Source organism: Drosophila sechellia, chromosome 2L (assembly GCF_004382195.2).
Source record: "Drosophila sechellia strain sech25 chromosome 2L, ASM438219v1, whole genome shotgun sequence".
NCBI classification, from domain to species: Eukaryota; Metazoa; Arthropoda; class Insecta; order Diptera; family Drosophilidae; genus Drosophila; species Drosophila sechellia.
The window spans coordinates 6,803,174-6,830,944 of record NC_045949.1 but is presented as its reverse complement, the minus strand read 5'-3'; the positions used below and the strand labels follow the sequence as shown (position 1 = coordinate 6,830,944).

At 43.3% G+C, this 27,771-nt stretch overlaps 5 protein-coding genes and 1 non-coding gene across 11 annotated transcripts; 3 read left to right on the top strand and 3 right to left on the bottom strand.

The window, feature by feature from the left end:
* The first annotated feature begins 113 nt into the window (after window positions 1-113).
* Window positions 114-3,472, top strand: LOC6611469 (interference hedgehog). The gene is made up of 2 exons (XM_002035974.2): window positions 114-433; window positions 503-3,472. Exon 2 carries the CDS (start codon window positions 514-516, stop codon window positions 3,154-3,156), a length of 2,643 nt encoding a protein of 880 aa, XP_002036010.1. The 5' UTR covers window positions 114-433; window positions 503-513; the 3' UTR covers window positions 3,157-3,472.
* A 173-nt stretch (window positions 3,473-3,645) lies between these two features.
* Window positions 3,646-5,537, top strand: LOC6611468 (FGFR1 oncogene partner 2 homolog). The gene is made up of 2 exons (XM_002035973.2): window positions 3,646-3,793; window positions 3,858-5,537. The coding sequence occupies exon 2, from the start codon at window positions 3,926-3,928 to the stop codon at window positions 4,871-4,873; it is 948 nt and encodes a 315-aa protein (XP_002036009.1). The 5' UTR covers window positions 3,646-3,793; window positions 3,858-3,925; the 3' UTR covers window positions 4,874-5,537.
* Window positions 5,538-6,116: 579 nt separating this feature from the next.
* LOC6611466 (myosin-4) lies at window positions 6,117-16,416 on the top strand. 4 transcript variants are annotated; one of them, XM_032722448.1, is made up of 16 exons: window positions 6,117-6,751; window positions 7,804-8,018; window positions 8,074-8,144; window positions 9,015-9,223; window positions 9,293-9,486; window positions 9,546-10,545; window positions 10,608-10,820; window positions 10,880-11,216; window positions 12,009-13,716; window positions 13,804-13,906; window positions 13,970-14,140; window positions 14,201-14,665; window positions 14,977-15,492; window positions 15,562-15,789; window positions 15,848-16,087; window positions 16,150-16,416. In XM_032722448.1, the coding sequence occupies exons 2-16, from the start codon at window positions 7,837-7,839 to the stop codon at window positions 16,213-16,215; spliced, it is 5,703 nt and encodes a 1,900-aa protein (XP_032578339.1). In that variant the 5' UTR covers window positions 6,117-6,751; window positions 7,804-7,836; the 3' UTR covers window positions 16,216-16,416. The 4 variants fall into 4 exon arrangements, with proteins under 4 accessions (XP_032578339.1, XP_032578331.1, XP_032578326.1 ...); XM_032722440.1 differs by lacking the exon at window positions 10,880-11,216 and adding an exon at window positions 11,451-11,541 and having other exon boundaries at window positions 6,118-6,751; XM_032722435.1 differs by lacking the exon at window positions 10,880-11,216 and adding an exon at window positions 11,451-11,541 and having other exon boundaries at window positions 6,118-6,751; window positions 8,074-8,165; window positions 9,033-9,223.
* Window positions 14,769-14,841, bottom strand: Trnar-ccu. Its single transcript has one exon. It is a non-coding gene; the product is annotated as a tRNA-Arg (tRNA).
* Window positions 16,358-20,921, bottom strand: LOC116801644. Its single transcript, XM_032722486.1, has 2 exons — window positions 16,499-20,921; window positions 16,358-16,441 (listed from the first exon to the last, which is right to left on the bottom strand). The coding sequence occupies exons 1-2, from the start codon at window positions 16,643-16,645 to the stop codon at window positions 16,436-16,438; spliced, it is 153 nt and encodes a 50-aa protein (XP_032578377.1). The 5' UTR covers window positions 16,646-20,921; the 3' UTR covers window positions 16,358-16,435.
* A 451-nt stretch (window positions 20,922-21,372) lies between these two features.
* On the bottom strand, window positions 21,373-27,305 carry LOC6611465 (heterogeneous nuclear ribonucleoprotein 27C). Of its 3 annotated transcripts, none has more exons than XM_032722462.1 (3): window positions 27,161-27,305; window positions 24,499-25,258; window positions 21,373-24,204 (listed from the first exon to the last, which is right to left on the bottom strand). In XM_032722462.1, exons 2-3 carry the CDS (start codon window positions 24,991-24,993, stop codon window positions 23,434-23,436), a joined length of 1,266 nt encoding a protein of 421 aa, XP_032578353.1. In that variant the 5' UTR covers window positions 24,994-25,258; window positions 27,161-27,305; the 3' UTR covers window positions 21,373-23,433. The 3 variants fall into 3 exon arrangements, with proteins under 3 accessions (XP_032578353.1, XP_002036007.1, XP_032578360.1); XM_002035971.2 differs by having other exon boundaries at window positions 24,499-25,254; XM_032722469.1 differs by lacking the exon at window positions 27,161-27,305 and adding an exon at window positions 26,577-26,780 and having other exon boundaries at window positions 24,499-25,254.
* Window positions 27,306-27,771: the final 466 nt, after the last annotated feature.

Genomic DNA, 27,771 nt, shown 5'->3' with positions numbered 1-27,771 from the left:
ATGAATTTGATCTGATACCAGATAGATTCAGTCCACTGTACCGCGATGAACCGATGAATTCGGAATCACCGGTTCGCCGGTGAACGAAGCAATGCATCTGTACCAGCGTCGCGGTTCCTTCTCCAGTTCCAGTTCCAGCATCCCCATGGAATAATAAATGCCATTGTTTATTTGACTTGTTGAGTGCATGTGCTTGTCCGGTGGCTTCGGGGCCCGATCGAAGCCCGAATTAAAGATACAATGATTTTATGGAGCTGCGTCGTTAACGTGTAATGTGCATAAATAATTTAGGCCCACGATTCCACGCACGCACACAGACACACATATGTATATAAGCCATAAGTGATGCGCGATAGCCGAGAGTGAAAATTATTAACTGCGCAAACGCAAACGCGTTTCCCCACCTAGAATCAGTCTAAAATCCCATAATAAGGTTAGTCTTGCCACTAACTCCTAATCCTTTGAGTTCAAATATTCACTGATATTTTCGGTAAATTTGCAGTGCCCCCTCCAATGACGCTGCTCACATCCTCGCTGCTGCTCTTTTCGCTGCTGACGTCGCGGCTCGAAGCAATTCCGGTTTTGGAGAAGTCCCCCGCCCATCCTGCCCACTCTGCCCATACCGCACATCCCGCGCATCCATCGCCTGGCGTGCGAATTCTTCGCGCACCCGAATCTTTGGTGGCGCCCCTGGGAGACGAGGTGGTGCTAGAGTGCGAGACCAGTTTGCAGCCAGAGCGCTTCGAATGGAGCCACCGGTCTAGCAGATCTCCGGGAGCGGGTTTCAAGTACCTTAGGACAGGAACGGCCAAAGCGAATGTCTCCCAGGAGGCGGCCATCTCGCGACTGAGGGTGCTTGTCCGACCAGACACTCTAGGCGAGTACCGATGCGTTGGCTGGTTCGGTCCGCTGGTGGTAACGTCTACCACTGCCCGATTGGAGCTGGCCAGCACTAGCCTGGTGGACGCTCAGGAATCGGAAGCACCTCTCCAATGGCGGGTGTCTGCTGGAAATTCTGTGCTCTGGTCCTGTGGACAACAGGTGCAATCGAATCCATCTGCCAGTTGGTCCTACTTCCGAAACGGAGTGGAAATCAAACCGGAGTTCATCGGAACCAATGGAAATCTTTTTCTGAGCAATGTATCCTCAGAGTCCTCAGGCATCTATTCCTGCCAGGCAACCAATCCTGCCTCTGGCGAGCGAATTCAACTGCCCGGCTCGATGCAACTACAGGTTACACCAGAGCAGAGGTCACAGAGTAAATCCCCACACTTGCTCAAGGGACAGCCGAGCTCCCAAGAAATTACCATACGCGAAGGGAGTTCGCTGTTGTTGCAGTGTCCTGGAGTTGGCTCACCGCCACCGACGGTTGTCTGGAGCAGTCCTGATGTCGTGGGAGCTGTTAAGAACAAGCGTTCCAAAGTATTTGGACACGCCTTGGAGATATCCAACACCCGAGTTCACGATGCTGGCACCTATATTTGCTTTCAAGATAATGGAGTGCGGCCTGCGCTGGAACACTACATAAAAGTGCATGTCGAGCAGCCGCCGCAGATTGTGCGACCACCCTGGGCCGATCTCACCAACGAGGGCGATCGTTTGAAGTTGGAGTGTGAAGCCACAGGAGTGCCTACGCCAGAGATCTACTGGCTGCTAAACGGGCACAGCAGTGTCGATGATACTGAGGCTGAGTTGTCCAATAATTTCCTGATACTGCACAGCGTCTTGAAGCGTCATGCCGGCTATGTCCAATGCTTCGCACGCAATAGACTTGGTGAGCACAGTGCGGGTACTCTGCTGCAGGTGAATCCCAAGCAGATTCAGGAACCACGGGAATCGGGAGGTACACACCGGCCCAAGCCCAACCAGGGTTCCAAGCAGAAGCAGATGTATCCACCGACTCCTCCAAATGTAACCCGACTCAGCGATGAATCCGTGATGTTGCGCTGGATGGTGCCTCGAAACGGTGGGTTACCCATTGTCATTTTCAAGGTGCAGTACCGCATGGTTGGCAAGCGCAAGAACTGGCAGACAACCAACGATAATATACCGTACGGAAAACCGAAGTGGAACTCCGAGCTGGGCAAGAGCTTCACGGCTTCGGTGACGGACCTGAAGCCTGAACACACCTATCGTTTCCGCATCCTAGCCGTTTACTCCAACAACGACAATAAGGAAAGTAATACCTCGGCGAAATTTTACTTGCAGCCTGGTGCAGCGCTGGATCCGATGCCGGTGCCAGAGCTCCTGGAGATCGAGGAATATTCAGAAACTGCTGTGGTGCTGCACTGGAGTCTAGCTAGCGATGCGGATGAACACCTGATCACGGGCTACTACGCCTACTATCGACCTTCGTCTTCGGCAGGCGAATATTTCAAGGCAACCATTGAAGGAGCCCATGCTAGAAGCTTTAAAATAGCCCCCCTCGAGACGGCCACCATGTACGAGTTCAAGTTGCAGTCCTTCAGTGCCGTTTCTGCGTCCGAATTTAGTGCCCTCAAGCAGGGGCGCACCCAACGTCCCAAAACCAGCACCACGGAGGAGCCAACACTGCAAATGGGCGACCGCGATACAACCACTCCCAGTCACAACGAGACATTCAATATGAGTCCCATGCTGACGGGAACAATTGGCGGCGGCGCAGTGCTCATTCTGCTTCTGATTAGCACCTGTTTGTGTGTGTGCCGGCGTAGGACTTCCAGAAGCCGGGGAAACAATCCAAACAAGCCACGGATGGCGGAGCTGAGAGATGACTTTGTGCCACTGGGAAACTGCTCGCCCACCAAGCAGCGCCAGCGAACACGACACATCCACATCACCCTGAATCCACTCGCCCAGCAGCAGCAGCAGGCGCTGGAGGAGAAGAACGACACGGACCAGGATGCGCCCTATTATCAGAGGCCGTCGAGCTATGACTACGATCCCACGCTTCGCAGAATGTCCTCCTCCTCGCTGCGTCGCTCACAACGCACGCTGGAACGTGCTGGCGGCAGCAATGGCTCCAACAACGGCAACAACAACAATCTAAATCAATCCGCAGAAGCGGGTGCCGTCGAAAATCCCGGCAAACCGGGTCGTGTGCTCATGAAACGCCCCCGCCTGTCCAGTCGCTCCGAGAACCTCTCCTCCGGCAGCCTCAACAGCGTGGGCGTGTAATCGCAATCTCGTGATCTTTAGTCTGTGCATCCCTACGCCCGATGTACCATGCTATTCCTCTACCTCTGTTTTATCTACCACTTTGAATGACAAAACCTTTGCTGTTTGTACTTATACGAATACCACTTAGAGTTAAGGTACTTAAATAGACTTAACTAGATTTATGCATGCATGATCGTTTAAGAACATAGCATTATGTCCATTCTATGCTAAGTCTTCCATTTTTCGCGATAAGATCCAAATCTGTACTGATAGCTTCTTAATGATCTATACAAAAATGACAATAAAGCTTGTAGCTTCACCTTTTAACCTTAAACAAGTTTTTTAACATAAACATAAAAGATTTAGCCAAAAAATTATTTCTCAAGCTAAAAGTTGGAAAATAAAATTGAAATTTAAATCTTTGGTATATTTGCGGTATATCAGGTGTTGAAACAGTATTTTTTCACATTTAATGGTGTGGCGTTAGGGATTTGTGCGACATCCGATGGCGTTTGGGATTTAATAAGCTGTCAGCCAATAATTGGGTCGTCGTCAAAATTTCTATTAGAATCGTTTCTATTCCTACATATTTTGGCCGAAAAATCAAATGAAGCTGTTACGCTGAGGACGAAGCTGCACCAAACCCGCACCGAACGTAAGACTCCGCACGTAGGCCCCAGAAAGTGCGCAAATTTAAGCGGTTCCCTTTGTTTTCGCAGTGCCAGCAGCAGAGGGCCTGGCCCCCGAAAACAATAGAAATCCCAAAATCGAAACTGGACTGGGCAGGATGTCGAACCTATCCGTGGGCCAGATCATAATGGATGCGCAGCGCATGGCCAGTCGGGTGAAGGACCTGGACGCCCTGGGCACGGCGCTGCTCGAGGAGGCGGAGAACAACAATCGGCTGGTGGAGAGCCTTCGCCAGTATCAGGACGACATTGAATCACTTAACCGCATTTCGAACAACAAGACCAACGCGGACATGGTGAATCGCATTCAGCAGCAAAACATCAACAGCTCGGAGATACTCAAAGAGAATCGCGAGCTAAAGATCTTTATTGAGGACTACGAGCGCGCCATGGAGCTGATGATGCAAAAGTATCGCGAGCACACCGTCTCCAAGGTCCTGGACAGCAAGTTTAGCTTTAAGGAGCTGTACAACGAACGCATGTGGCAGGTGATCCGGGAGCAGCGCGAGAAGATCAACGAAATGGCAGCTGTGATGCAGCTCGCGGCCAGTGTGGACGACGGTGTCGTGCAGCGAGAGTTGCAGACCATATCCCAGCTGCGTCTGGAGAACGAAACGCTGCGCGAGCTGCTGCAAATCTCCAAGCAGTACGGCTCCTCGCAGCGACCGATTCGTGAGAGCGACCACCTGCTGGAGGAGAAGGCTGTGCAGACGGACAGTACGGCGGACGACTCCGCCGACGATCTGTCCATATCGGGTGCCTCGGTGGAAAACATGAACAACAACTCGGTTATCCAGATGTACAGCAGTCCGGAGCAGCCGGCTAAGGTCGCCGCCGCCACGAACTCATTCACCACTGCCCCAGTGCATAGTCAAAATGAGACACAAGCACCAAATGTGACATTGGAGACGGCGCCGCCGGGGGAAGAGCCGTTGGCGAATGATAACAATAACGGACCTGCAGTCAACACAACCAATGCGCCGCTGCTAGCGACGACGTCAAACGAATCTGTCGAGGATCAGGCGACAGTAGCGCCCGCAACATGATAGGTGCTGATGCGCAACGTTGTTGATTCGTTTGGTCTTCATTTGAATCGTATTTACTCACCCACTCACAAAACAGGCCGCGCACCAAGAGGGCCCACATAACCTGCATTAGCTCTTAGCGATTGATAATCTCTAAGTAATTTATACATAATACGCATTTCAACATATTGTCCATACGCATTGAGAACAATGAAGTTTATTATTTAAAACGAGGTAAACACACTCACACACACACAAATGTAATGTACAATGTACCCTGTCGATTTTATGGTTTGCTAAATAAATTCCAAAACAAATCGGGGAATAACCAAAGGAATGAGCATATTTAATTTAATATACAAATGTATTTCAGTAGAGTATTTAAATAAGATGTAACTTTGCTTTAGATTGCTACTCCGTAAGCTACATAATTCTTAAGATATTTCCATTTCTCAAATGATGTTACGAGTAGAATCCCATCTATTATGCGCCCCTCCCATGAATTGAATATTTTTGTTAGAAGGCTTTTTAAATTTGTCCATTCTAATCCCAGCCAAACAGAGAAGCGGTTAAATAATTCATTGGATATGACTCATTGCTTATCGAGTAAGGCTGATCAGAACTTGATATACACGCATACTTGTGTGGAGTTTAAATATGAATAAAGTATAGCCACTAAAATCAACATTTACCACAATGGTTATCAATGGTTATCGAGCAGAAGATTCATGATGTAGTCATGTTAATTTTCAAAAAGTCAACTTATTACACAATGAACCAAGTTGAACAGAATCTGCCATGAGAATGCAAACCAGCAGTAATAGCAATAACTTTAGAAGCTTAAGATTCCAAAGGCAAAATATTAGGTTCACATAATTATGAATAATTTGATATTTGTATTGTTTAAGTTTAATTTGGTTATTATTCAATATGAGTTGAATTAGGAAAACCAATGTTTTGAATAGATATTATTGAATACTCCTTAGTCACCAAGGGTTTTTTTTTAATTCTTTCAAATACATTTTTGTAATTTCGATAAATATGCTACCTTAAGTGTAAAAGTAATATTATATTGATAGCCGTAAAGATTTATGGCTGAAACTTTCAATTGGCTTGGACTTGAATATTTTTGAATAATTTTCGAATCGCTCTCATCGATTCTCTGCGCGAAAATATCAGTTCTCTTGAGGAAAACACTTTTCTCGCACGACTGGTGGTAGTTGAAGCTTTCAGAAATAATTTAAATTTAGTTTCTCGTCGATTTTCAACGCGTTCGCAACCGAAAAAAGTGCCAAGGAACAGCGCCCGGTTCGCATGGCAGCCATCTATATAAGTATTTCGAGTGCTCGGGCAATCGACGGTTATATTAAAGCTATATAAATATATAGGCACATACATGTTGGCCTTTGTACATGAATGTGAATCGGGTGAAAAACTAAAAACTGCCTGGATCGCATGGTTGATATAAAGATATATCCTTCTAATAATAAGCTATTGATCCAAATCTAACGATATTTCCGGAAAGTCTTGCATTTGAAAATCGTCTGGGAAGATTTATGGGAGGTGCGCTGCCATTTAGCAAGAAGAAAACTATGCTATTTTTAAAACACAGCCAATTTCTGTGGCCGTAAATGTTTTGTATAAAGTGAATATTCCAAAATTAAATCAACCAACCAGCAACCGAGTGTTTGTGTGTGTGATCGAAAGTGAACGAAAGGCTTCGGGGACTCGATCCCTGTGAGAATCTATGTACATCCCCATGCTCCAAACTGCTGTATAATCCGTGCCGAAACGCACTGAATCCCGGCGGTTACGCAACCATCGACATCCACATCCAAGAGGCTGGCCCCATTCCCCGTCGTCCAGCCGCAAATTATTCTAAATGCGGAAGTATTTCGTGTGAGTCCACTGCGTTCTAAATTAAATCACACATTTTGCAAGTGCCAGCGCCGCCGAAAAACAGAGCGCCTTAGATGAAAATAGGTTAAAACGCTGGTAATTATTTATAAACGCACTAGGGATTTGCAACCATCGCAGCAGCAGAGCGCCGAGAGAAAGGAGTGGTGAAAGCTCCGCGCTTTCTCTTCGCCTTTCTCTTCGCATCTCGCTCTTCCTTCCGTTTGAGTTTTCATTTTCGCCAAAAGAACAAAAAACATGCGCAAGCGGCGGAAAATCGCTGCGCGACTAGCTTCCACCTGTGCCAGTTTATCTCGCTCTCTTTCTACTCGTAGATCGCTCTAAAAATACTCAGATACATTTTTGTTATTGTTTATATTTACCATTTTCATTCGATTGTTTATGCAGTGCAATGACTGAAGTGACAGATATGAAAGATGATTTGAAAGATGATTAAGGATGTGAAACTTTTTTTATTGGGAGTTTCATCTTTCTGCAATGCTACTAGTTACTTATTATTTTTTAAATATTCTAAGCAATGGTTAGATTGTAATAAAGGAATCGCACAGCCTTTATAAGAATGCATATTATCATATCGTTTTAAAAGTACAATGAATTCCAAAAATCGATATGGGTGAAATCCACTTGAGATTGTCTTTTATTAGTTATCTGTCTTTCTATGAGAGTTAGTTAATCAACGAATCGAAGGCATTGATCTACATCTGCACTTCCAACGTTGACAATAGCCATCAAACCAGGCAGATATTCAATTTAGAACCAATGGCCAAGTGAATGATAACGAAATGTAAATGTTTAACTATTTGATGAACGTGTACAAAATTCCTTTGTCGATTTGGCTTAGTGCCAGAAATTCCACAGATTTGCGCAGTCAATTGGGTATTGGGATCGTGTGAAAAGTACATAGAAATAGCAAATGTAAATTTAAAAGGTTTTTAAACAAAAAAAAAAGAAAAAGGAGTGAGATGTTACACATACCCTGTTAATTATAAAATAAGGCTTTGGCTTAAAAGGATTTCAACCCTCAACTCTTGCAGAAAAAGAAAAGCTGATAAGTTGTACGAGAACAGATGCATCATCTGTACCCATCGCTGAAAGGCGACCAGCTCTGCCCACTCGGCTTTCATCCCCAGACTCGGTATCCCACGCGATGTAAGCGCTGCTTCCGGGATTACAAGGAGCATGGAGCCCGCAGAGCTGGCGAAGAGGTGGCCGCCTCCTCGCCCAACCTCTCCGATGCCCAGAGTTCTCGGTAAGTTCTTCCCGGAATTTCCACCTTTGAACGTACATAATACTTTATTTGATAGACCATCTTCGCGGACGTGGACGTCAACTCAAAATCTTACCAGTGCAAACGCAACTAATGGCAATGATATAGGTATGAATGCCACTCGCAAAGGTTATAAAAAATCTATAAAATTAATTATTAAAATATAGACGATCACTTTTGTTTATTGTTAATCAGCGCTAGAAGCTAACTCAACTTTGTAGCTGAGTGTGTTCTCACAAAAAATCATAGTAATGGTATCGAGAACGTTAATTATATTGATCTGCATTAGAAGCTTAATATATCTAATAGAATTTGTTAAGTTGTTCATCTTAGTGTTTGTGTAGAATTAAAATAGTTTCAGTACCCTTGTCAATCAGTTAATGTTTTAAGTATTAAAAGTGTTTATGATTAATACATGTATTAATAAAAACTACGATTTCTCAATACAAATAGTGAACTAGAAAAATTTCTCCAAACTCTTAATTTGTCTGTTCTATACTTCCATATACCTTTTAGAAACATAACAATATATGGAGTTTTTCAATTAATTTGATTCTTATAGTATTTTTACCATTGAGAAATTGTTCCTCTGACTATTAGTTATAGTAAGTTGCTTAAAAAATTGTTACGAATCTTAATCAATGTGTTTGTCTACTTATCTCTCTCACTCTCACTCTGCGTGTGCACAAAATACCACCGCCAACTGTGTCATCTCTATTGCTCTGTGTCTGTCTCTCTCTCGCTCTCTCTTACTTTCACTCAACACTAATCTCTGCATTAAATGAACCGTTAATGTTAACTACTACCATGCAACGCGTGATCTGTACTGCGCTCCCACGCTCTCTCTCGCTCGTTCTGTGGCATCCGTTTGTCTCACTCTCGCACCCACGGCTCCGAGTGGAATCGAACGCTAATTGCAAACTGCAACTCGCAACTTGCACCTGCATGCAACACACCTGACGCCCTTACTGAACCCAGTTGTCCACTTCAATGTAGAGCTGAGGAAGCGTCCGCAGTCATGGGCCTCCACGCCGGATATCGACGAGCCGGACAATGTCGCTCGCCGTCCACCGGCTGCGGCATCCACCAGTCGAGCAGCATCCTCCGTCGAGGATCACGATGTGGCAGTCACTGTGAAGCTGCCGGTCCCACCGCGACGCCACACCACCGCCTTGGACATCAAGGAGGTGAGATTGGATTGGAGTGACTGGATATAGAAGATGTCTTTTACGCTCTGTGTGATTTGTATTTTCTAGGTGGAACACGCCATTACACCGCCAACCCGTGTCACATCCTCACCCAGTAAAACTTCAAGTATTCCAGATGAGTTAGTCATCCTATCGACAGACAGTCTAGCAGAGCGTGTCCGCAAAATGAATCTTCTCAAGAAGCAGCGCAGTCTCAACTCCCGGGAAAACAGTCGGGAGCGATCAGTTCCGCGGAGGGAAGAGTAAGCAATTGCAATCTTCAAGGATAAGCAAGATTATAATGTTAAATTGTATCCTTTAGAGAAAGCGAGTCTACAGCTACACCCACACCAGTGGTACCCGATCGTCCGGAGCGCAGCAAGTCGGGTACTTCCATTAACCAATTGGCACAAGCCGAGCAGAAGCGAGCTGCCCTGCCGCCAAAGAAAGTGGCGGTGGCTTCCACCACGACGTCGTCCAGCAGCAGCAGCAGCACCTCCCTGAAAACCTCCAATTCCACATCCGCCAGTAATGAGGTGAAGGTCGTCACTTCCACGTCCAGTTCCTTGTCGAGCTCCAGTTCGGTTCGTCGCAAGGAGGCGGATGCAGTGCCCAGCAAAGAAATCAAAAGACAAACCGTTCCCGCTGCATCGACATCCTACTCCAACAGCACCAGTAGCGCCGTCAGCACAGCATCCAAGATCCAGGACTCAAATGGCATGCAGGAGCAGATGAAGGCGCTGAAACTGGAGCTGGAGACGATGAAGACACGGGCAGAAAAAGCGGAGCGGGAAAAGAGTGATATTCTTCTGCGACGCCTGGCCTCCATGGATACCGCCTCCAATCGGACTGCAGCCTCGGAAGCACTTAATCTCCAGCAGAAGCTGAACGAAATGAAGGAGCAGCTGGACCGGGTAACGGAGGACAAACGCAGACTTAACCTGCGGATGAAGGAGCTGGAGAACAAGGGTAGCGAGTCCGAGCTCCGGCGAAAGCTGCAGGCCGCCGAGCAGATCTGCGAGGAGCTGATGGAGGAGAACCAAAGCGCCAAGAAGGAGATTCTCAACCTGCAGGCAGAGATGGACGAGGTGCAGGACACCTTCCGCGACGACGAGGTCAAGGCCAAGACCAGTCTGCAGAAGGATCTCGAGAAGGCCACCAAGAACTGTCGCATACTCAGTTTCAAGTTGAAGAAGAGTGATCGCAAGATCGAAACCCTGGAACAGGAGCGCCAAAGCTCCTTCAATGCTGAGCTTTCCAATAAGATCAAGAAACTGGAGGAGGAGCTGCGTTTCTCCAATGAGCTAACCCGAAAGTTGCAGGTTAATCAGCTTAGGTGATTTCCAAAAGTATTTACTTATGAATAAACCTCTTGAACAACTAGGCGGAGGCCGAGGAGCTACGCAATCCTGGCAAAAAGAAGGCACCTATGCTGGGTGTCCTAGGCAAGTCGACATCGGCGGATGCCAAGTTCACCCGAGAGTCCCTGACTCGTGGTGGCTCCCAGGAAGACCCCCAGCACTTGCAGCGCGAGCTGCAGGACTCCATTGAGCGGGAGACAGACTTGAAGGACCAACTGAAATTCGCTGAAGAAGAGGTAATACCCAATGACGCACACAACCTACTCGACTAATCACTTGACCATTTCACGCGAAGCTTCAACGGCTCAGGGATCGCGAGCGAAAGCGTGTTAGATTCAGTTGTGGTACTCAAACTGAGGTGCCACTCGAGGTGGTGGCCTTTCCCCGAGGCACACAGACAGTGGCCACAGTTCAGAGCAATAAGTCTACCAGTGTGGAGAACTTGGTGACCACCAATGTGGCTGTCACGCAAACTGATTTCGAAGTGCCCGATAGAAATGTTTCAATCGAAAGAGAATCAATGTCGTCTCCATTTGCGGGGCTCTTTCCACCATCGTCATCGTCCAGAGTGGGACAGTCCGGTTCGCTGCTCTTTCCCAGCGCCATTTCACATGTCCTTTTGAGTGGAGCAGGTACCAAGAACCTCAGGCAAAAGGATCCGTCCTTGGATTCGATCCGATACAATGCCTTTTTTCGTGTAGTAACCATTTGTAGAACCAATTCATGTTATTTTTTATTCGTCCGAGCTGTGCAAAACTATTTTTATCCTCGAAAACGATCTCTGAATGGGTTTACGAGTATTCGATCTATAATTTTTACTCACTGGTCGTTATTCACTTGCAATAAATCACGTTTTTGTGTTTCAGGCTGAACATTTGAGGAAAAAGGTGACTCGTTTCGAGGATGAAAATGAGTCTTTGATGATGCAGTTGAAAAAAATGGCAACGCGCTCAAGAAGTACGAACCAAACAATACAGCGAAGTAGAGCCTTAATCTAACTAAGTACTTAACCTTAGTTCGTAAACAACTTAATCAGGATTAAGTCATCCAAATACTACCGGCATGGTTGTCAGTCAGAATAACTCAATCATCGTATAATTTAATTTTCGAATTTTCCACATTAAGTGACAACTGTGTAAATTAACCACTTTCATTCAGGATAAGGTCACATAAATTCCATAGCTGGAGTGACTTCTTTTTCATAACTGACCTTTAAGGTTTTTAACTTAACCAACTAACTAAGATTTAAGTCATTTGCTTATTAATGAATAAACCGAATCGGTTAATTGCCATTTTTTGCGGCTGCACATTTATTTAACCGTAACTAATCACAAAATCTATGTCCAATTGCTAGTAACTAACTTAAATCGCAATTAATATGTATATCTGCAAACTTAACAATTTATTTTCTCACTGTACCTCAGGTCGCAAGCTAAGTCCCACACCGCATCCTCATCGTTTGGCTCCCGAGGTTCATGCTGATCGCGATGAGGGAATCTCCGACGAGGATGATCCCGCCGAGCTGAGAATTCTCTTGGAACTTAACGAGCAGGAGGCCTCAATTCTACGACTCAAGGTGGAGGATCTGGAGAAGGAGAACGCCGAGTCCAAAAAGTACGTGAGGGAACTGCAGGCAAAGCTCCGCCAGGACAGCTCCAATGGCAGCAAGTCCTCGCTTCTCAGTCTCGGAACGTCGTCCAGTGCGGCCGAAAAGAAGGTGAAGACGCTCAACGAAGAGTTGGTCCAGCTTCGCAGGACGCTTACCGAAAAGGAGCAGACGGTGGACTCGCTCAAGAATCAGATAAGTAAACTGGACACACTCGAAACGGAGAACGACAAGTTGGCCAAGGAGAACAAACGGCTGTTGGCGCTGCGAAAGGCGAGCGAAAAGACTGGAGAGGTGGATCAAAAGATGAAGGAGTCTCTGGCCCAAGCTCAACGAGAAAGGGACGAGCTAACGGCCCGTGTCAAACGGATGCAGCTGGAGGCGGAGGACAAGCTGCCACCACGCACCGCCAAGAGGGTCAACGACCTGACGCCCAAGAGCCATCTCAAGAAATGGGTGGAGGAGCTGGAGGACGAGATCAGCGAAATGCGCGTCATGCTCAGCTCCGGCGGTACCGATCAGCTCAAGGCCCTGCAATCGGCCAAGGGAGCGCTGGAGGAGGATTTGCGGAAGTGTAAGCAAAAGCTTTCCCTCGCCGAAGGCGATGTCCAGCGATTGAAGCTCCTGAACGGATCAAGCAGCAAGATCAGCGAGTTGGAGCAGAAACTTAAACGCGGCGATGAGGAAGCCAAAAAGCTAAACTCCAAGCTAAAGGACTTGGAGGACAAGGTGAAGAAGCAGGACGCCCAATTGAAACTGGGCGAAACGAGCAAGTCCACCTGGGAGTCGCAAAGCAAGCGGGAAAAGGAGAAGCTGTCCAGCCTGGAAAAGGACATGGAAAAGCAGGCCAAGGAGAAGGAGAAGCTGGAGGCCAAGATCACCCAACTAGATGCCGAACTACTCAGTGCCAAGAAGTCGGCCGAGAAGAGCAAGTCCAGTTTGGAGAAGGAGATCAAGGATCTGAAAACCAAGGCCAGCAAATCGGACAGCAAACAGGTGCAGGATCTCAAGAAGCAAGTGGAGGAGGTGCAGACCTCACTGAGCGCAGAACAGAAGCGCTACGAGGAGCTCAACAACCACTGGGAGAAGCTCTCCGAGGAAACAATCCTGATGCGTGCCCAACTCACCACCGAGAAGCAGAGTCTCCAGGCTGAACTGAACGCCAGCAAGCAGAAAATCTCCGAAATGGACACCATTCGCATCGAACGCACCGACATGGCTCGCAAACTGAGTGAGGCCCAGAAGAGGATCGCCGATCTCCAGGCCAAGGCCCTCAAAACAGTCAACGGCAATGGGGCCGAGTACGAGCGCACCGTTCTCAAAAACAAACTGGCGGAGAAGGAGCACGAGTATGAGCGCCTGCGTCGCGAGAATGAGATGAACATCGACCTGGTCTTCCAGCTGCGCAAGGATAACGACGATCTGAATGGCAAGCTAAGCGACTACAACCGGATTGAGCAGGCGCAATCCTCGCTAAACGGACACGGAGCGAGGCGCGAGGCAGAGATCAGGGAGCTCAAGGAACAGTAAGTGGACTCCTTTTCAAAGATTTGACAAAGAAATGTTATATATAAGACTAAATATTTTAAATTCGTGATATTTGAACATTACAGATTACAGAGCACTGAACTGCAGATGAAATCCGAAGTGGCCACAGTTAGACTTCGATATGAGCAACAGGTGAAGAACCTGAGCGGTGAATTAACCTCAATGCAGGTAAAAACAATTATACACATTATATATTATAAAAAGCACACATAATGATATCCTTAAAAACAGCGCCAGTGCGAACGATTCAAAAAGGATCGCGATGCATTCAAACAGATGCTGGAAGTGGCGCAGAAGAAGATTGGCGACCTCAAGGCCAACAATACCGGAAGACAGAGTCGCGGCTCCATGCACAGCAGCGATGATGATGATAAGAGCAAGATTGCCTATCTCGAACAGCAGGTATGATATCAGTTAATACGCTACCTTTGCAAAGAAGCTAATGGATTTTTTCGATTGCAGATTGGTCATCTGGAGGATCAGCTGGTCGAGTCGAGGCTGGAGTCCAGCAAGATAAAAACGGAACTCGTATCCGAGCGCAGTGCCAATGAGATCAAGATATCGGAGATGCAGTCGAAGCTCAACGAGTTCGAGGAGGAGCGCGTCATCGGCTCGGGCAGCACCAAGCTGCCGGGCATGAAGACCAAGCTGGAGCTGTCCTGGCAGAAGGAGCGCGAGGATCAGCAGCGACTGCTGCAGGAAACCTCCACTCTGGCGCGAGACTTACGCCAGACTCTCTTCGAGGTGGAGCGGGAGCGAGACAAAGAGCGGCTGGAGTCGAAGCGCAAGCTGGACCAGATCAAGCGGGCCTCCGAAGAGGAGATGGAGGAGGGCCGCAAGAAGATCGCTGAGCTGCAGTGCGATCTCTTGGAGCTCCGGGACGTACACGCAAAACTGCGGACCTCCAACGAGAAGCTGAGACGAGAGGTCAGTGTTTTATAAAAAATAAATTTTAAATATTATATACTATAGAATAGATTAAATCAGTGTATCCAACATCAAAAATGATTTCCAACATAACCATTATTATTACCCCAGGTGGGACTTGAACCCACAATCCCCGGCTTAGGAGGCCGATGCCTTATCCATTAGGCCACTGGGGCTTGTGTAACTGTCTATAAGCATGCTTACATAAATAAAAAAAATATTTGTACATATTATTAATTACGACATCTGTTGGAGAAGTGGTTTATGTCTTTTGACATTGTTATAATACGCTTCCCTATGTTTAATTCCAGCGTGAACGCTACGAAAAGGAGCTGATCAAGCGACGCATGGAGGCAGATGGCGGAGACCGTAAGGTGGGCGCCCTTTTGCAGACCGTTGACGAGCTGGTGAAGATAGCTCCCGACCTGAAAATGGTTGGCAGCGGCGGATCAGCTCGAAGCAGCAGCAGCTCCGGCTACGACAAGAACTTACGACCGGAGCAACCCAATGTGCGCCGCAGTCGCTCGCCTTCGCCCACTCTAAGCAGTTCCCAGATCACCAGTGTCCTGGCCAGGCTGGCCGAAGCCTCGGAGGAGCTGCGCAAGTTCCAGCGAGTGAACGAGGACGAACAGGAGCGCAGCCGTATGAGAAGGAGCAATCTGCGTCGGGCTGCTTCGCAGGAGAACGATCCGCATGGCAGCACCAGTTCGGTGGCAAGTGCGGCAGGATCGCAGCGAGGCGGTGGACGCTTGTCCAGGAACTCCTCCAACAATGGCAGTCTGATTCGGAAGAGCCTCTCACTTGATCACTCCATACAAAGAGATCAGGTAGGCCAAACAGATTCATTCAAGCTATGTTCTATGTATTTTATTCAATAACTTTGATATTTCTTGCAGAATATTTGGCGACAGGACGATGGTAGCGTGTCCTCCATGCAATCCATAGATTCTGAACTGGGTGGCCTGGTCAGGGACTCTAGCTTGGACTCCCGCCTGGACTCGCGGCTATCCGGTGGATCCACCCAGAGCGACATACCTCGAGGACCGCGCAAGAAAAAGAAGGGCATCATGGGCAAGCTGCGCAGCCTGACCAAAAGCAGTCGCAATTCCGAGAGTGAAATTTCAGTGAGAATTACCCAAAACTATAAGCATTTAAATGCTGATGTACCTATTCTGTTTGCAGATTCAAGGATCTGACTCGGACATCAGCGTGGCCAGCGACATGAGGTCGAGCAAGAAGGATCTCCGCGGCCGGCTCTCCGGCATGTTCAAGCGCTCCGGCTCCGCCTCTCGCAGCGAGAGCATGGAACGTGCCGGCTCCGACCAGAGACCCGTGGCCGTCACCGTAGTGGGACATCCAGATGGACCGCAACCTCGCGAGCCGCCGCCTGCCAATTCCCTTACACCCAGACCAATACGTTCTGTAAGATATCTAGATTGTAACTAAAATCTTGTCGGACTCTAAGAATTAGTTATCCATTGCAGATCCCCAAACCACCGAGCGCCGGAGCACCCACCACACCAACCACAAGACGACGCGTAGCCAAGTAGTGACCATCGGTTAATAGGTTTCAATCTCATAGGACTCATTCTAATCGTAGCTGTAGACGTTCGAATAACCCTCGCTCTCATTGGCTGCCGAATTGCAATTTGTTCTCAAGCCAAGTCATCATAATTATTTGTTGTTTTTAAATAGTTTAATACATTTTTATTTGAACACTCCGCCGAAATAAAGTCATCTTTTTCAAATAATTCTTTGTGACGCCTGTTTCTATTTCTATGTGGAAAAATTTTAAGTATTTGATATACTCGTATTGCAAGGAGGCAAACCTACATTTATGTAAACCAGTCCAGCGGATAGTAATCCCATGATGATTGGACAAGATGCATAGAAATATGCCCAATTTGTGGTCGGGCCTTCCAGGTGGGCACAGAAATAGGTCACCGAACTGAGAAGGAAGAGCACGACGAGCTCCAACATTGGGATCTGGGGAGGATTCCTTTAGTTTTTCACACGAAAATCAAATTTTAGCTGTCATTCGTATTTCGAGTTCCTAAAATACGTATCAATCCCAGGAATTATCGAGCGGCACAAGACTTAAATAAAAAGATTTAGTGACATTTATTCTATTTACTTGCAATTTATGTATATATTCAAAGTATTTTGTTTTGCTTAAAACTTGTTTTACTTTCATGTTTTGTTTGCTTTTCTTTACACACTACATTAATTTTGTTCGTTAAATATAATTTCAAAATGTATAATTAATTTGTTGTAATTCATTTATTGTTTTTTACTCCTCATGTATTTTGTGTGTTCTTTCTCAAATGATTTCAACGCAAAACAATTTAGTTAAAAACCTTTGTTCGGGGTTTTCTAATAGACCAATCCAATGTGCAAACGAAGGGGTTACAAGTTTCGATTTGATGTCATTTTGAGTACGTGGCATGTTCAAATAAATCAAATCTGTTGACTGAATAGCCCTTTAAGGATACAGGACAAAGGATACAGGATACAGGATACACGGAGTAAGGGAAGAATATATGTATGTGGCTTATACGCAATTCCAGTGCGAGAAACGAGACGTATGTAGGGGGTACGTTGCATTATTTATTTGTTTAGTAATTAGTTGTTACTTAGCGCTTTTGCGTTTCATGTTTGCTTGTGTTACATTTATACATTTATGCGAATTTGTTTGGGGATTAACTTCTGATCGGTTTTCAGCTTCCGTTTCCTGTTCTTCTTCTTTTCATATTTAGGATGTGTGTGTGTGTGTTTGTCTGCGTTTGTGACTTGCACCAGAACTTGTATGTATATTTATAAACTTTTGTATGCAATGTTTATTGTTGGTTTATTTAGTTGCTGAATTCTCTTTTGTCGCTTGAATGCTGTTCGGTTGTTTTAAAAGTTGTTCGATTAAGTGTTTAGCATTATTAGTAACAATGTCCTTACTTGCGGCTCTTATTCTCGTTTTGTATGTTTTAAATCCTTATTTCCTTTTTATTTTTTTTTCGATTTTTGTTTTGATATTACTTAGGCACTGTGTTCGTATTACATTAAAGAATTAATTTAAAATTTAAATTTAGGTATGTATAAATACATTGTAAAAAATTTCTTTAAGTTTACCGTAAACTAAAATCTTGCAACGCTATATGTATTTCATTTTCAAGTTCTCCTTGTTACTCTCAATATTTTCCTTTGTTGATGTCCTTGTATGTATCTATGTATGTAAGTTAAGTTAAGTTAAATCCTGACGTCAATTTTTATTCTTAAGCACTGTACCACGATCGCCCAGCTGCCATCAAATGCTTATGTTAAACTCCTATTTATTCCCTCACCATCTCGGATCTAAAAGTACGTGTAGAAAAGTTTATGAAATTATGTCAAAATGAAAGCTTGGAAAGTGACAAAACGTAGCTTCCTCTCCAGTTTCCCTTCAAGTTTCCGTTTCCGTTTCCCTTACATACCCAATTCGCAACACTTATATGCCTAAAATCGTTACAATCTGGTTTACAAGTAAGTCCTATATATGTATATGCAGTTTTAGGAGGTTTCTATGTGTCTCTGGGTTACTCGTACCTAAGTACAAATAACTTTTTCAGTATCAGTTTTAGATTCCAGTTTCCTTTTGTTTCTGTACGTAAAAAATTCAAATTCATCGAAAGTTCTCTTTTTGGCTAGCATACGCTTAGTCCTTCGTCATCTTGATTCGGTTCCATTAATCTCTTAATTTGTTGACTTGTAAATTTATATTAAGTAGTCTACTTGATTTCATAAAATCAACATAAACGAGCAAATCAAATGCACAGAGTTGGCTAGGATAGTAAACTCAAAAGAATGCAATTTGAGTGCAATTTGCGTGTGAACAAAAACCTTATACGAACTTATTTTGGTAGCCTATTCATCAGTGATTTATTCGAGTAACGAGTTGTAGTTTCGTGTTTTAGCCTTTTTCTGTTCAACATCTCGTCTCGTTTTAAGCTGCTCCATTACCATTTTGTTGCCTTTTCGTTTACAGTCTCAATTTTGTTGTTTTTTTGCGATTTGTTTTATTTTGGTTATTTTGCTTAGTTTTCCTCTTTTTTTCTGTGTTTTTCCATATTTTTGTCTATTTTGTATTTATTATTATCCGTTATTAACTACATATAAATTAGTTTTTGTTCACTATTCTCTGCATTTGTTACATTTTAAAATTACCATATACATACCTCGTTTCGAATTTTTGCTTAAGAACGAACGAAAGTCGGGCTTTAAAAGGGATGAGTGTGCTGTTGTTTAACTTAGTAATACATCATTTGTCTCTTAACTTGCAGGCATTAACAATTACCATTCATTGACTGCTCTTAACCGAGTACGAATTTCATCCTACACAATGATCGGGAAACTTTTTCTATACTTTTACGATAGGAACGGAAATCATAAGTCATAAAAATTAATCAAATTCATATACAGCTACAAAACATGCCACCCACATACATGTGTACATACATATGCCTGTTGATCTTTAATCTTATTGATTTCATTTTATTTCATTTTGTTTATTTGGTTGGTCTTCTACCTCTTGTCCTATATAAATTTAGTCATTACAAAAAGGTGTCTTAGGTGGAATCGTTTTGTCTTAGGAATTTAGCTTAGATATCTGTTAAACCTCATCTTATTTCAAATCATTCTAGTCTTTAATCGCTAAGTGTACTTCATTACATAAAAACAACTCTCGTTCTGAGGGATTAGAAAAGCCTGGTAGGTCTCGGGGATATGGGAAAAAAACACATTCAAAATTCTAGCCTTCTAGCGTTATCAGAAGTGTACCGAGTTTTGTGTTCTCTTATTTTAACTATGGGTACCAGTCGGCATCTCCGATTCGTAAACAAATTCGAGAAAACTTAAGATCGAAAGTATTGATAAGTATTATTAAGTTCATTTCTCTCTTCACCTAGATCTATTTGTTAGGCATATACGTACGTAGAGCTATACAATGTATACAAAAACGCATTCTGTTCAGTGATTTTGGTTTGCATTTGGCGCATCATTCGTATGTTAGCTTATCAATATGTTAAATAATATAACCCTTACATTATTGTTTCATTCATGGTTCCAATGATCTCTTCACTCGAAGCGTCGAAAAGCCGAAATCAATCTGATAAAAAGAAACGCAACAAAAAAATAGACAACACAAATGTTCGATAAGCTGTAAAAATTAAAACACAAACGATACACAATTCTCGATAATAATCAATCATCGCGATTTTGTCAACCCGTCATCAATTGGCCAATAAGAAAACCAACAATAATGAAGGAACAAAAGCCATATACACAAAATGACATCAAATGGGAACGAAAAACTTAAGGAAATAATCCGATTAAAGGTGTTTTATCCGCTACTCTGGTGAATGTGAATCCTCCGGATGTCTGGACATATCGACTTCCTTCACCTATGTTGCACTTGGACTTTTGCTGCAACGTTTTTTTGCTCAGTGTATTCGTGTGTGTGGGTGTGTGTGCTGACAAACATTTACACTTAATTTTAGATTCTCTTTGTTTTGTCTCTGCTTTAGCTTGAAAGTGCAACACTTTGTTTAATACAATATTTAAATTTATTTTACCGTTTAATCGTTATATGTTATAATTAATATGTATATAGTATATATAGTTGTATATAGTAGGTTTATTCATATATATTCTTGTTTGTTTATTACGTTTACGATGCACATATATTGTATGTAGTTAATTTGAATGGGTTTTTACGTTTATGTTAATAAAAAAAACAATGTATGTTGTATTCATTCAACTTTAAAATAGAGGTTCGAAAAATGAAATTGTTTTACAATTAACAGTCAGTGTATCTGTTTTGTCTTCTAAAAAATGTCTAATCGCTCGAATTAGTTAATAATTTTACGTTAACCTCCACTTCACATGTTAATTTTTTTCAGTTTCTAATCTTAAATCGGTTATAGCAATAAAACGGAAATCATGAACGGAAATCATGAACCACCAGAAAATAATAGTGTTCATCTTATTAAATTACATCAGGTTGTTTTCGTAATTCTTTCTCATGCACCGCTGCAAATCCAAATGGTATTAATGGATCCTGCGGCTAATTTTACTGGAAATGCCGATCGAAATATAAAGTTGACCAAAGTCAAAAGCATTTCTTTCCATACATGTACTTCAAACTCCTTTGCCGATCGATCAGCTGGTCAACTGATCCTTCCTCACGCCACGCCTTCATCTCGCCGCCCACTCGCTGGCCTCAATGTGACCTCGGCGACAACACTAACAAAAAAAAAAGGGACACATACAAGCACAATCAGCCACGCACACCATTACAAAACGATACAATAAAAAAGAAAAAGATTGAAATTCAATGAATTTTCAAAGATTTTGTTTTTTTTTTCAAAAATCGAAACGTTTTTCACACGTTTACTTTACTTGTTTACTCATTGTTTTAGCGCTTTTGCTTTTGTTTTGTGTTGGTATTTTTTAAAATTTGTATAATTAGTTATAAAATGTAAGCATATGTATTTGTAATTTAAACAAAATTAAATTAGGAATTTATAACTGTAGGATTTGTTTTGTTGTAGTAGAGTACAAATTATACGAAGAACACTAAGCAATAAATCACCGAAAAATAAAGTAAAGTATTTGTATTGTATATTGTAATTAAATGTATGTATTGTAAGTTGATTTGTTGTAAATAAACAAATTAAAAATTAGTGTATGGTACTTTAATAGAAAAAATTACTTCATATTTTATAATATATGTGTATGGTAAATGTATTAGCATATAATATGTATGTTTCTCATTTTGTTTTTTGTTGTTTTTCATCATTCTTTTTGTAATAATAAATTGTAAAATCGCAATCATTAATCATTATTAAAATAGTTTACTTTCATCTTGTTTTACACACAATGCACGCTTGTTTAGTGAGCGAGCAAAGTAGTTAAGAGTAAATATGTATAAGTAATTAAAGATATATGTATATATGTTATGTTCATAATCAATTAAAGTTCTTCTCTTCTTTCCTTTTCATCTCTTCTCCTTTCTTTTTCTTTACTCATTCTCTTCCTTTACCCTCCTCTTTGCTCTCTGCGTTTATCTCCTGCTGTTCTTGTTGTTGGTACTAAATGGGGTTAAGTGTGAGTGGGTGTGCGTGTTGATGGTGTTGTTCTTGTTGTTGACTGATGTTTTCGTAGTAGTGCACACTTCTAGCTAGTTGTTGTTTTTTGCTGATGTTGTCTGCTTGGCAAACGATGAAAATTTGAAAAAAATGTGCAACGCAACTCTAAGCATCGTATTTTGTAACTTGTTTAACTTGTCCTATTCTCTCTTCCTGCCTCCCCTTTTTTAACTCTGTACTCATTATTTTCATTAACTGTAGCTTTAAATTTACGTTTCCTTTTGCTCTTTTTTTACTCTTTTTTCCTTTTTTATTTCCGTGTACACATATATATACTCGCTTTATATATATATATATATATATATATTGTTTATAAGTATGTATATAGTTTTTATGTATATTGGTTAAGAGTGTGTTTTGTTGGTTTCCATATCCATTATAATCAATCATTATCATGCTGCTGCTGCTTGGCTCTTCCATTTCGCTTTAACTAAATAATAAATCCAACGCACTATATAATTCTAGTTTCAAGTTCAACTTTCGCTTAGATGTAAACGACCACGTACGCTTATTAATTAGGTTTCTTTATATATGTAGTTTAACTTTTAGCTAGTTTTTGTTTTGTTTACTTTAAATGGTAAATTTTTAATTTTGTAACGTATCTTTCCCAAGTCAGTACCGCCCTATTTCGCCACCACACCCTCCCATCCAATGACCTATTGCCGATAAAACCAAGTAAAACATTTGCCGATTAGGTTCAACCATTGTCTGAAAACAAAACTAACTACTACTAATCTCCCATATCTGTGAACCGCGCGGCCGGTCAATGAGTCATAAAAGCTAAGGCAAGCAAAGTTCTCAAAATCGACCAATTCGACTCGATTCCTTTTCAAACCCTTACTAAACCTTGTCGCCTGATTCAGAAAGCGGGTAGTGGCGAAAGCTGATCGGCTACTGACGTGCTTTTGCTTTAAAATGTACAATTTCGAATTTGTATTTACTAATTTTAGTAATTAATGGGGATCTTTACTTGTTTACTCTTTAAATAAAATTATAAGTTCTTATTTTCTTTGTGTTGGTATTTCGCGCTCTATTCTTGACCTTGTGTCTAATTAGCTAAACTTTATACTTGTAAATCATTACGTTTAAATCTTCACATTTCTATTTTGTTTCTTGTTAATGCCATGTATCATAAGTGTCTACGGGTTTTAGTTGGTTGGGAACATTTTGTTAGTTGATCCTGGCTGGTTGGTTGGTTGGTGAGTGTGGGGTACAGGAGAATGCTTGTTGAGTGTGGTGTTTATGAGGCGCATGAAAGAAATTATGTTCTCTTGTCTAAATGGGTGAGAGTGCTGATGTTTCGCCTATGAATTACATACTCGCTGCTATAGAACATACATGAATATCTATGAATCTGACTTGTCGCTAGGTATTTTCATGTTAAATTGTTTGTTTTAAATAATAGTTGTACAAGAGTTTTAAATATTAATTTCAACAACTGATCTGATCTAAAATAAAAACGAACAGACGACGCTTTAGCTTACAATTACCACCATCTTTTCTGTCTTCTTCATCATTCGCCGAGGACGACATGTAACTCCGCTCCTCTCTGCTCCGCTACTCCTACTTCTCCGCCACACGATCCTTCTCTCTTTAGACAGCCTGCGAGGCTGCATAGGGTGGCTGCGTGGAGCTGTCGTTGCCGTACGCTGATCGCGGCCCTGCTCCGTAGTTCGAGGCGCCCTCCTGCTTCACGTAGTTGCTGTAGTCGTAGTCGTACCCGGATCCATAGCCGCCGTAGTCGTACTCAGAGCCAGACTTGGAGGCCGAATTACCGGGTCCGGTCCGGGGCATGCCGCCCACTGGTCCAGTGGTCGAGGGACCGCCCGTCGCCCAGGCTTGAGCACGCGAGTACATGTCAGTGGCGGTGCCCGCTCCGGCTCCTGGTGCCCCAGTGGGTCCGGCAGAGTTAGGTGGCATGTTCCACGAGTTCCAGCTGCCGCCGCCCGATGGTCCCGAAGGAGCTCCGGTCGACGTCGAGTTATACATGTCGTATCCGCCATAGCCCTGCGTCTGCTGCGGTCCAGCGTAGTTCGACCACTGCGGTGGTGGTCCCTGGGGTCCTGGTGGAGCTCCCCATCCCTGGTACGATCCTGGGCCACTGTTGCCGTAGCCGTATTGTTGCTGCTGCGGCGAGGTGCCCCAACCCTGATAGCCAGGCATCATATTCGGCGCGCCAATAGGCATATTCAGCGGCGGTCCACCCATCTGGCCATTCTGGCCCTGCATCATGTTGATGGGAGCATGGTGCGGTCCCCAGTGGCTGCACTCGTTGCCAAGCTTGCCATAGGCGCCTCCCACGGTACTGTTGTTGGAGTTTTGGCCGCCAGATCCATCACGAGGCTCGGCCTTCTTGATCTCGACCTGGGGATAATTAATGTTTATTAGTGATTTTGAAAAAAAGGTTAACGTATTTTCATTGCGAAATTAATTGTCCGTGTATTCTTTAGAGCGTTTTTAAGTGGACATTATACTCAATAGGTTTTGTTACAAAAAGCACTTTGGTATTTAAGCGAAACACATCAAAATTTATAGTTTTACAAGACTATACTCAAATATAATTTTGTTAAACAGATCGCTGGTCTAGATGGTTCGCAGAAATAGGTAATTATGTTTTGTAATCTCAAGTATTGCCACAACTTTCCAGCAATCACATACCTGCTTGCCATTCAGATTGATGTACCGCTCGTTGGTCACGTGCTCAACGGAGGACTCCTCCTCGAAGGAGAGAAAGCCGAAGCCGCGGGACTTCTTCTTCTCCTGGTCGTACATGATAACCACCTCGGTCACCTTGCCGTAGCGGCCAAAGAAGGTCCGCAGATCGGTCTCGGTGACGTTCGAGGGCAGGCCACCCAGGAAGACCTTGTAGCCGCCGCCCTTTTTCGGTTTCTGCAGAGTGCGCGGATTGCACGGCTTGGGGTCGATGGTGCGACCGTCGAGCGTGTGCGGTCCATTCTGCAGCACGTGGTTGACGTTGGTGGGATCGGCAAAGGTAACGAAGCCAAAGCCGCGCGACCTGCCGCTCTCGTTGTTCTTCATCACCACACAGTCAATGATGTCCCCGAAGCGGCAGAAGTAACGCGACAGGTTCTCCTGCGTTGTCTCCCAGGATAGACCGCCCACAAAAAGTTTGCCCCTCTCGTCCTCTTCCATGATGTTGTTTTGGTTGTGGTTGTGAGCTATGGCGCCGGGTAGGTTCTCAATAATTGACGTAATCTTGCCGCTTTTTTATTAACACGGGGTGCAAAGAAATTAACTTGTTGGTTGGTTGCTTGTTTTTGGGGGAGCACTTATTAAATTTTTACACTGCTGGTATTTTTTTGTGGTTTTATGTGTATCTTAGGTTGGTTTCAACGTTGCCAAAGTTCTTTTCCTTCAAAACAATTAAACAAAAGCCACGACGTTTACACGTAACTTTCTATCGTAACAGTATCGATGTCGTCGGTTTGTTTTTGTTGCAGGCACATGGAAAGATACACATAGAATAAAAGAAATCTGGTTAATTGAATTGCTACACAGGAAAAAACAAGTTGGAATAATTAATTTTTGTTATTTTCAGACTGAAATTATTAAAATTAAAGGCCAGGGCTATGGTTGCATTTTTTTTAATTTACAATTTTTTTGAGACAATATTTCTTGCTGTGTAAAGATCTTGGGTGCGAATGGGTAGAAATAGTCAGATGACAAAAAATCACACACAGACTCGCGTTGGAAGAGAGCCAGCCAAATAGTAGGCATAGTAATTATGAAAGGCACAGGTAGGCGCAAAAAAAGAGAAAAAAGCGGCAGAAGCAACCGGCCGGTACACATACACACAAACACACGCTGAAGACATTCCGCCGTACACGTGTATGTGTGTTTGTCGTCTAACTGCTTTTTGTACACGTTCACAAGTTTGCTCCTCCTTCCACACCCCAACACTACTCTCCTCCCCTTTCACTCGCTCACAACGGATACGTGAAAGTATTGTTTTCTTTTTGCTGTGTCACGAGCGGAATGGTTGTTGTTGTTGTTGTAACAAGTCCCCAGCCTCACTCACACACCCGCACACATGCCGCCTATCAATGAGAACAACGAACTTATGTATTTCCAAGGTGAAAAGAGAGCTGTCGCCGGTTCACCACATTTGCGCGCCATTTGCCAGGGATTCCAGATTACAGCCAGATGTGGGCCAAGTAAACACAACTACAGGAGTATATTATAGTTTTTGTGCAAACGCCAACGAATAACGGATTTAAATTCACTTAGTTATGAAGAAATTCCCGGTTTCTTCACTGGCAGCACTTCGCAGACATTTTGCCCATTAACAATTGAAAAAACATGTGGCAACGCCATGTGTGACGTGAAGGCGAATGGAAAGCGAAAAGCAAACGTACCAAAAACCAATGCCCTGAAAATAAATGTTAATTCCATCGAAAGAAAAAACAAACAATTATTTTTCGAGTTTTCCCCCAGCTTTAAACGATTAATGTTTTATTGTTGTTGCTGGCTGAGTACTCACGACTGAACTGAATGAATCGCACTAGCAGTGTGTGGGAAATTCACCACGGCAAAGGCAACGAAGAAAAAAAAAAACAAAATGGAAGACGTGCCTTATGAAAAATGATACAACAAAGAAATCTCAAGAAATGTCTTGGGTCGCAGTTCTTAGAAAAGGGAACAAACGCATTTCACTATATTTTTACGCTTTTTGTTTTGTTTGGCCAGCCAGGCGGTTTATTCGATGGGACACTCACTAATTCACGAATGCACGCTCACGCCGGGTACACTTTTGACACTTCGGCTTGAGGGCCGGGAAAATGGAAGCGAAATTAACCAAGATTTCTAATACGCAATTTTACGAATTTCGCACGATTTTTGTATTTTGCACCGCAATCTGCTGGCGTGTGTGAGTGCATGAGTTGGCCGTACGTGTGTGCGCGTGCGAGCGTGTGTGTGCGCGAATGGCCGCCGAGCTCTATGCAATGGTGTGCGTATGCGTTGGTGTGGTGTTATACATAGCATTTTTTCGTATGTATGTATAAAAATATGAAATTTTCCACTTTGATGGGTGGAAATAGAGTGCCGAAAGTGGCACGGAAAATCGCTGAAAATTGCACAAACCTCTGTTTGTCGAGATAACGAAAAGGCGAAGAAACGATTCGAACGAATTGAGCCAATTTTACACCACACACCAACACACGCGCACACCGAGCAATGGCAGCTGCGTCAGGTATTCAGGCGTTTTTTTTTTTTTTGGAAAGGAAAGGCTAGGCAGGCATTTTGTTAAAGCGCTGTAATTGTTATGTAAATGCGATTTTCGGTCGCTTTCCGTTCTTACCGTTTGTGCAAAGTGTTCGTCTGTGGTTTTTTAAAGATTTCGCACTGCAAATTCACTAAATTTAAGTGTTTTTTCCTTAAAAAACTAGCTTATAAATAATTGTATGATTTTGATGCATACGATATTATAACCTAACTTATATGATAAATCGCCGCCACGTTTAATGCTATGTGACCGCCGCCGGCCAGAAAAAAATACCACAAGTTGCCCGGAATGTACTATAAAATACTCCACATATATTCTAAATTTAACAGATACTAGAAACAAATTTAAAATAACGAATATATATTTATCTATTAACACAAGGCTAACTATAAAGGAGCTGGTTAAAAACGATTTATTAAGAATTTTACATTAAACTGTAGTTGTGCAGTACGATAATATCTTAATGATGAAAGAGTTTTAATATGTATATGATAAGTATGTGCTATACTAAAAAAGTTTTTATAGTCGTTTTCTTAAGGCGGATGGAAAGGTTTGAAAGTAAAGCATTATTTTTAATAAATTGTTTGTAGAAGAAAATCTGGATTTTTGTTTTTCGGCCCTGGAAGCCATTGTTGCCAGACACTCCCGCCTTTTGCTGACCGTTACCTACCGATTGAGCATAACTT

Excerpts from the sequence above, each read along its gene's own strand:
- LOC6611468 (XM_002035973.2), top strand. The coding sequence starts at position 3,926 with ATGTCGAACCTATCCGTGGGCCAGATCATAATGGATGCGCAGCGCATG.
- LOC116801644 (XM_032722486.1), bottom strand. The coding sequence starts at position 16,645 with ATGTTGGAGCTCGTCGTGCTCTTCCTTCTCAGTTCGGTGACCTATTTC.
- LOC6611465 (XM_032722462.1), bottom strand. The coding sequence starts at position 24,993 with ATGGAAGAGGACGAGAGGGGCAAACTTTTTGTGGGCGGTCTATCCTGG. Across the intron at positions 24,205-24,498 it reads TCAATCTGAATGGCAAGCAG|GTCGAGATCAAGAAGGCCGA; the intron begins GTATGTGATTGC and ends AATTATCCCCAG.
- LOC6611469 (XM_002035974.2), top strand. The coding sequence starts at position 514 with ATGACGCTGCTCACATCCTCGCTGCTGCTCTTTTCGCTGCTGACGTCG.
- LOC6611466 (XM_032722448.1), top strand. The coding sequence starts at position 7,837 with ATGCATCATCTGTACCCATCGCTGAAAGGCGACCAGCTCTGCCCACTC. Across the intron at positions 9,224-9,292 it reads CCGCCTTGGACATCAAGGAG|GTGGAACACGCCATTACACC; the intron begins GTGAGATTGGAT and ends TGTATTTTCTAG. Across the intron at positions 13,717-13,803 it reads ATCAGGGAGCTCAAGGAACA|ATTACAGAGCACTGAACTGC; the intron begins GTAAGTGGACTC and ends TGAACATTACAG.